Source organism: Armigeres subalbatus, chromosome 3 (genome assembly GCF_024139115.2).
Source record: "Armigeres subalbatus isolate Guangzhou_Male chromosome 3, GZ_Asu_2, whole genome shotgun sequence".
Classification (NCBI taxonomy): domain Eukaryota; kingdom Metazoa; phylum Arthropoda; class Insecta; order Diptera; family Culicidae; genus Armigeres; species Armigeres subalbatus.
In genome coordinates this window covers 180,265,490-180,274,271 of record NC_085141.1, presented here as the reverse complement: position 1 = coordinate 180,274,271, position 8,782 = coordinate 180,265,490, and the positions used below count along the sequence as shown (strand labels likewise).

General features: G+C 43.5%; 1 protein-coding gene across 1 annotated transcript; it reads right to left on the bottom strand.

Annotated features, from left to right (window-relative positions):
* Positions 1-531: 531 nt before the first annotated feature.
* On the bottom strand, positions 532-2,066 carry LOC134222161 (uncharacterized). Its single transcript, XM_062701306.1, has 2 exons — positions 1,994-2,066; positions 532-1,938 (listed from the first exon to the last, which is right to left on the bottom strand). Exons 1-2 carry the CDS (start codon positions 2,054-2,056, stop codon positions 532-534), a joined length of 1,470 nt encoding a protein of 489 aa, XP_062557290.1. The 5' UTR covers positions 2,057-2,066.
* Positions 2,067-8,782: the final 6,716 nt, after the last annotated feature.

Here is an 8,782-nt window from a genome sequence, read left to right as displayed (position 1 = left end):
GCTGTTCCTGACCCTTATCGTAATTATATACGACTTCCGAGAATGTGCCTCCCTGGGACTTATGGACTGTGAGGGCACACGCACTTACAACGGGAAACTGAACTCTTTTACACTTAACACCACCGTTAAGGGTTACGTTCGCCGATCGTTTGACGATTGGAGTCCAGCCTGTTTGTAGCACCCCAGGTCTCGAATACACCAGCGGTCTGGCCTTCACTCTCAACATCTTCCCAATGGACTCATTTTCGAATGCCATCCAAAGCCTCGTGATTGCCTGTTGCTGCGAGTTTCCTTCATTGTACTCAACATGCATGAGCTCTCCGATCGCTCCGTTCACGATGCCATCTTCGACATCCACGTTGGTGGTCAGCATATAAGGTGTACCAAGAACAAGACGCAACAGATACGGTAAGCCACCAGTCTCTACTACACTCATCTTATGCACCTTTGTGCGAGCACTGGCCAGCTGGGAATTGTCCTTATAACCAGAGTATAGGTCATCTGCAGTACATTCGACAGCCTCTCGATCCATCAACGCCACAGAGTTATACCGTTCGACATCAGCGTTCCGATGGAATAACCGGATCCCTCGAGGGACATGCTGCCGACACCACTCCTCCGTACGGAACCTGCTTTCAATAAGCTCGATTTCCTCAGACGACATCCGCTCACCGTTGCCAATTTTGTGAGAATGCTGGAGAACTGCTCGTTGGTTTGTCGCATAACTTGAACCAATGGGTAGAAGTCGAGAGATTGCCATAAAACGGCGCCATGCATGGAGTTTATGCTCGGTTTAAACACCGCCCGTGCATTGACCGGTGGCAATTGACGAAGATCGCCGCAAAATACGATCGGCATTCCACCGAACGGATCGTCGTAGTTCCCCGTGATTTCTTGAAGCCGGACATGTACTGTGTTGAGGACATCAGCACCCAGCATGCTTGTTTCGTCGATAATGATGAGCATCACGTTGGCGAAGGCGTTCCGGTACAGTTGTAATGCCTCGAAACTCAGCTTTGAGCTTTGCCTACGCGACATGCAAATCCGGAATGCGGAATGCACTGTTGTTCCACCTATTGCAACCGCTGCTTTTCCAGTGGATGCGCATGCTACATAAGCGTTGTGCTGCTTATTATGAGCTTGGCTGTACCGGTTCACTGTCTCCATTAGAATGCGCAAAGTGAACGTTTTGCCACAGCCCGCCGGGCCAGTGAAGAATATTTGCACTGGTTTGCAGTTTTCTTCAGAGGAATGCAAGCTGTGGATTACTTGCACAATCAAATCCCGCTGCTCTGCATTCGTGGCACGCACCATTTCACAATATTCTTGCTTTGACAAGACATTTGATCGCTGTTTGACGACAGCTGCCAAGGGTCCTGTTGGCAAGTTGTGAATATCGTCATCATTCGGCTCCATGACGATCGTGCGGACGAACTCATCGCGCTTCTGGTCGGCAATCACCTGCTGCTCATCGTCTTCGCTGCATATGCGGATGTATTCCTCCACAACCTGATCCAAGTTCATTTCGCAGTCATACTCCTTGTGCTTTGCCAAAATGGCGGCCTCGTTGTCTTCATACAACTTCAGGAACTTGTTCCGATCAAGTACATCGCAGACTTCATTCCTGAACGGTAGGAAGAGGAGAACCATCTCACGCTTATAGTCGACCATTTCCGCCATACTGTACGAGCACCAACGCAATACACGGGGAACTAAACGGAGTCTATATGAATGCTTCGTGGATCTTTCTTCCGAATAATATGCTGCGAAATCCGCCAAGCAGATATCATCCATTCCTCGGCGCAGTTCATACCGTTGAATGATGTTTAGCGTCCACACATCGGTGGAATTGTCGTCGAGATCCTCTTCGTCCATCTGTTTGTTCCGCTTCTTGGATTTTATTCGCTCTTGTGGCCACATTGTCGCAATAAACTCAACCTAAAACGAAATTGAATTCTAAATTGTGAAAACTATATCATTTGATGAATGGTACCTTGCGGCTGGCTTCTGACATCGGTTGCCGAAGCAAATACCAAGCAGCCTCCTGGGCAGACATTTCCACGGAATTTAACATTTTATGCTGACCTTCTTCAACAATCCATTGTAGTCCTGGTCTGGATGCTCTTCCTGGAGCTTTATGAGGTCACGATGTAAACTACTTATGCCTCTGTTGGTCTTGTTTACGTATTCCACAACATAAGCAGCACATGAAAACTCCTCCAGCACAAACTGCAAATCCATATTGGATTTGAGCTTCTCAGCGATCCAAGGATTGAATGGATTGGTCCAAAGCTGCGTCATGGAACGTTTCAGCAGAACTGTTGGTCGGCGAATGGAAGAGCGAATCACGTCCAAGTAGTAATCGTACGTGCAACTGCTATCAACGAGAAACGCGTCAAGGCTATCGTAGACCTTCGTTTCAAGAGCTTCTCGCATTTTCGCTGCCTTTCTGTTTGGCTGTTGCAGTCAGCCATCCCCGGCTGTAATGGGGATCAGAATTCTGGTTTGATCCATTGGCCAGTACGGAATATTGATCCGGCAACGTTTATCGTTTCGCTTGAAACACGTAAACGTGTGTTTATGAACCTAAAAGGGTTTGACATTGTGAGTGATTACTTGCTAGAAACTATGCGAAATGTAAACCCACCTGATTGCCATAGGTCTCAGGCAGATCTTCCGATCTGATGGAGGACAGAAAATCGATCAACTCAACAGTAGCGGGCATTCTTTCGGAAACATCCTCACGGGGATCGTTCGCCAGCCAGAGCAGAATATGTGCATGCGGGCTGCCACGATGCTGGAACTCGATCCTCTTAAAATAATCTACAACGTGGTATTTGCCGAACGGGCTCAACCTGGTCGATGACAGAAGGCGCAGAAAGATGTTTACCAACTTGTGAAAATATGCACAGCACGTGACAGGATCTTCGCTGACAAGTGTAGCACGCTGGAGTGCAGACAACTGTTGCACAATATCGTCCATTTCCGCAATGTTAGAGCCACCAGAAAGCTTCCGCAGAATGCTTAGTAGGTGAGGCCATCTAATTTCATTTGCACTCATCGTCAAAAACATCGTGGGTTTCCCCAGCTGCCGGATCATGGCGAAAACATCCCGTTTTCTTTGCTGCCAATATTGAACGGAGTTCGGAATAGATTTCAGAAAAGAGAGGTTACGCTCAATACAGCTTTCCAAAAATTCCCGATCTTGCAACTGCGCCCTTGTTATGTTGGCCGTGCCCATGCATTTAAAGGTATTGTTCAATCCTTCCGATACCCGCAGCCGCATGATTTTCATGGCCATATACAAAATATGCTCCGGTCTCGCGCCCCGCCGATCCCGACGTCGCACCTCGCTAGTAGCCATCATGAACGCTGTCACATGGACTTCACGGTTGAAGCATCTCGGATGACCAAGATAAATATCAGGGAAAGACAGCTCCTCAGCAAACTCATCGTAGATAATGGAAAGCGGTTTCTGATTTTGTGCCGGTGCAAGTTCCAGACACTTGTCTTCATTCCACATGAGCGTATGTTGTTGTCCAATCATCATTTCTACCTCGTTCATCTCGTCGACGACTTCAAGGTCTACTGCCCTACGTTCCTCCGAAATATCCGTCTGCTCTGTTTGTCCGATCGCAGCCAAGTTTTCTTCATTGAAAACAATTCCATTCCGCCTGTAGAGCGGTGTAGTAACCAGATAGTTCAGCCATGCTTTAACGGTACCTTTCTTCACGTAGCCGGACAAGTAACTTGATTTGTGTATGAAGTGTTTCTTGATGCACACGTTGATAGCATAGTCGTCATCCAGTTGGCGGGGAAGTTCGCCTACCATCTGGGCCACGTCGACTGGAATGTTGATAATTTGGCCGATTATTGCCAAACTACCTGTTGCATGTTAATGAAAGTAGGTTAGGAAAATCATATATTTATTTGATGTAATACATTTTTAAGTTAAAATAACTTTTCCACAAACCTGCAGTATGCCGCAAACGACGAAACTGCATGAAATTGATCCTGGGAGACACCAGTCTTGTGGTGAGTGGGTCTAGCGGAGGCAAATTGGACGGAAACTTGGGATATGTAAAGCCATTCGATTGCGACAATGTGGAATTGATCCGCGGTTCAGGCTTGTTCGACATGTAGCACACGCCAAAAATCCTTCCACCGTTTCGAAATAATTTGTCGCCAGTAACACGGCAGCATTTGAGTCGGAGATTGGTTTCAAATCATTCCTGAACCAGATTCTAGCACACACATCACAAGCGCAACCGAAATCGTTTTCCACGAAACGTTTCTGGAACTCCCGATCAGCCCGATCGAAATTGGGTTCGTCTTGTGTTAAAAGCGAAGAAATATGTTCGCCATCATCAGCGACAGCAGACACGTTTTCTTCAAAGTCACCACGCTCATCATCGACATCTGCTCTTGCGGACTGCATCACAACACCGGCGTCGGAATCTTCATGATCAGAGTTTACGACCGTATCAGCACGGATTAAGTTGAATTCTACTCGAAGAAATTGTAACACGGGAAGATTAATCCTTATTGACAGACAGATATACATAATTGACAGATGCATTCGCATTTAAAATGACTGTACCAAGTACAATAAGACATTTAAAAACATGAAAAATTATTGCCAAGCGTACTATAAACAACAATAGCATAGTAATATAAAATTCAAGTAGCATGTGTTTAGGATATATTTGTACAAAACACACTATCCAAAAGATTAAGTAAATCTTAACTTTATGTCATAAAAATCTATTTGTTAAAATTTTGCGATTCGCTGGAATCTAATATGTTATTGTTCCAAATACAAAATTCAACATTCAATTGAATCAAATAATAAACAAGTAAAAGACACCGTAGATTTAATACGACCCAATAATTCATTAAATAAAATAATATTTGAGAAGCTCCAACTATTTAATTCAAATTTAATCCGAATCATACTCAAATTCAGAACAATTAAATAATATGTCCGAAAAATATATCGAAATTCAAACTCAAGACAAAATAGAAATTCGGTTCAAATCTTATCCATTAATACATGGATGCATAATACAAACACAATCGATTTGCAAATTTAATTTAACACCAAATCAAAGGACCAAATGTTACAGATTGTGTGATTTCAACTCTACTGGTAGGCTAATGTAACCTACCAAGTGAATGAATTCGGAACTATATTAACAAATTGAATATCTAAGAACTTTTGGGCTTTTGAGATTGGAATTATATTGTTCCATTTATCGTTTAGCGATTTATAAAAACCCAACAAACAATTCAGGCTAAATAAGCTAATAAGTAAACATTTGCAGTATATATTTCGAAGTACTTGAAGAACTTCAGCCGTAAAAAGTACTTACCATGTTGTCAATGCTACATTTATTGAAAATAATATATAAATTATGTGTAATAACAATGTAATACATTCGACGACAAGCAAAGAGAAATAGAGGTGAAATAGAAAATAGTCGTTGATAATTTCACATTTATAGATAAATCTGCTATATAAAATGATAAAATGCAAAATTTCTATACTGTCATCATAGAATTTGAAGATTAGTTCACATTATTGATATGTATTTACACATTTGCTGCTAATAATAACTTCCTACCTCGAGTTGAGGGCCCTTCGCCAGCGTCCCAACCGGTAGCCGACGACGTACTACCCTTGGCCGCTTTCAACTTGGCCCGATAACTCCGTGCCCGTTCAGCGTCCGTCCTTGGAAGCTTTGAGGGTGCGTCCGATTGTTGATCCCTTTCACGCTTCCTGGAATTGCGTTTATACTTCGCTGCCAAGTATTGCGACATCGCACTGTATTCACTAGTATCGAATAAACTTCTTCTAAGCACAACTAATGTTTCTCACTTCACCGATGTGATACGAGACACTAACTGTATATCGAAAAAATATGAAAATTGCATCACGTTAGCTATTGAAAAGTGATGTCTGTGCTAGAGAATGCATGCATATTGAATGCCAAGTTGAACCTGGTGAGAAAATGTTTATTTCAAGAATACCCCTGTTTAGTAGGTGCTGGGATTAGAGATGATATTCGATTGAAAATTTACTCAAATGTTAGCAATTTTCATATTTATTTAAATACGGCGTTGTTCTGTTGCTCTCAAGCAATTATGAATTGCACTTTGCAGAAAATTCGTCTCAGCTCAAAATACTCCCATGTAATATGATAGTTATTATAAGAACCAATTTGTTTTCCACAATACGCCTATCCAATCACAAGCAGCAATAAAGCTTATGATTTGTACTTTGAAAAACATTTGTCTCGGCTCAATCTTCTCTCGTGTGAAATTATGATTCTGAAAAGAACCCATTTGTTTTCAGTAATGCACCTTCCCAATCACAAGCAGCAACAAAACCGAAGCAGAATCTAGAAAAAATTTCATTTCATTGCTACCGACCCCAATGTCAGCCGCTCGATAAGTTACCGCTAAAACGCGACATACGCCATCATGCGAATCAATTTTCGCAGCATCCCCCTCCGAAGAGCGCTTGCGCTGCTGCTGACGCCAAGCGATTTTAATTTGCACTTTTAAGAAGTAAAAGAAGAAGAAGAAGAAGAGTCGCTGGTTATGTTCGAAAGCACTGGCATCGAACGAACGAAAGGCGGAGCAAACAAGCCGATGCCAAGCGATCATAATTTGCAATTTGATTTGTAAAAGAAGAAGAAGAAGAAGGAGAAGAAGAGGCCCTTGTTATGTACGAATGCATTGGCATCGAAAGAAAGAAAGGCGGAGCAAGCAAGCCGATGCCAATGATACGGCGCTCAAAGGGCGGGGCCTCGAAGTCCATGCAAACGTATTCTGACCAGCCGAAGTCTGATTTTCTCGGAAAATCGGCAGGACAATTTATTACTCGGAAAATCGGCAGGACAATTACATCGCAGCGCCGACCAAAATGAACGGAGGTGAAAAGGATGAGAAGAAACATCATCAAGGGCGTCTCATCAGTAGTAATAAACTACTACTATTACTTATCGGCAGTTCGGCAGGACAATTACATCGCAGCGCCGGCCAGAAGTGACCGACGGTGTAACGGCTGAGAAGAAGGGCGTCTCATCGAAGGCGTCGAGTATCTTCGTGCGTGTCGAGCTGGCCAAGCCCGCCGTTTCGGAGGGTTCCAAAGTCGTCACCAAGTAAGTCTGCGCCTAATGAATGAACGAGGAAGTAGCTTCATTTAAAACGGCCCTTTTCAGGGCCACAGTCTCACTCAAAGAGGAGAGGAATTTTCGTACCGTGCACGCCGGAAATCAAAATTTTGTAATGAATTTCCACTACTGATGCCACTGTCAGCCAATTTAGAATTTGCCGCTGGAACACGATAGAAGTCATCCATCCTAATACATTGTTTTGGAACGTCTCCATGCAAGGAGCGCGTCGGATGCTACAGCCAAAGAACTTTGCCCGTCACCAAGCGATTATGATTTGCATTTTTTGCAGATTTTTGTCTCGGTTCAACCTTCTCTCGTGTAAAAAGATGATTTTGTTTCCAATGACGCGCCTTTCCAATAATAAACAGCAAGTACACCAAATCAGAATCTTGGGAAAATCTCATTTGACGCAACTCAATGATGTGAGACGTCATCATTGTTTAATTCCCGCACTTTTAATAGATAGCAGATTCCAACTTTCTACCGTCGCCAAGCGGTTATGATGTGCACTTTGAAGAAAATATTTTGGCTCTACCTCTCAATAGTACATTTGCCAAGAATTGATTTTGATCCACAATGCGCCTTTCTAATCAATCATAGCAAACAAACGATAGTCCGTATCTTGCGTAAAAATTTCACTTTTCTGCTAAATAGTCACTATTAAGAAAACATTTTCAGTGACGCCGCTGGTATGCGGGGACCGTAATCGCTGCCATTTTTGCAATCAACTCTATCTTCTCATAAAATTTTGGTCCTGAGAAGAACCGGTTTTCTTTCCAAAATGCGCCACTAACAGTAACTAAACGATAGTCCGAAGATTGTTGCTTTTAGCGATGGCCTCTCGATGTTCCACTTTCTGCTGAGACTGCTCCTACGGGCGTCATCGTTGTGCCCGCTCTCCGAGAAAATTTAGTTGAACTGAGGATTGGAGTCGAGCCCGTAGGTTGCACGATTTTGATGTCTGTGCTTGCGATGCACATCGCGATTGGTTGGTTTACCGATTTTCAGTGCCTAGTAAAATTCAATTTTTCAATAGTTCAGCACTTTGAATGCATTTTTTCGATAGCTGAGCAAAATCTTAAAGAGTTCGTCGATCGATTAACACCAAAATCTTTAAAATCGGTTGAAAGACGGCTGAGTTATTAGCCCATACTTCCTGACCACTTTTCGTGACGGTCTCAAATTTGAAACTGCAGAATGACCCCCCAATGTTCCGGAAAGACGTAATCCTACGTCAAAAAGAAAAACAGTTTCCAATCATCGGAATATGAACGAAAGCGTGCGTGGTGCGCGTGCGCCTTTCGGCAAAGCACAAGCCCGACACTATGATCGAGTCTAACCGAAGGTGCGTCGCTTCGTTGATTGTTCTCGCAGCGCGTCGAACGGGTTTGACTCCTGCGCGCATATATGCAGAACTTGCATCTAAACGTGCTTGCTTCGCATGCGAAAGAGGATGATGTGAGGAAACGAAGAAAGCTGGCAACGCTCACGCTCTGGTTCTCTGCGCGCGGAGAACGAGTGACCATACCAAAGAGAAAATTATTTCAAATCATTTGTCATGCCGCAGAACTTTAAATTTGACATCTGGTAGCGCTGCTGTT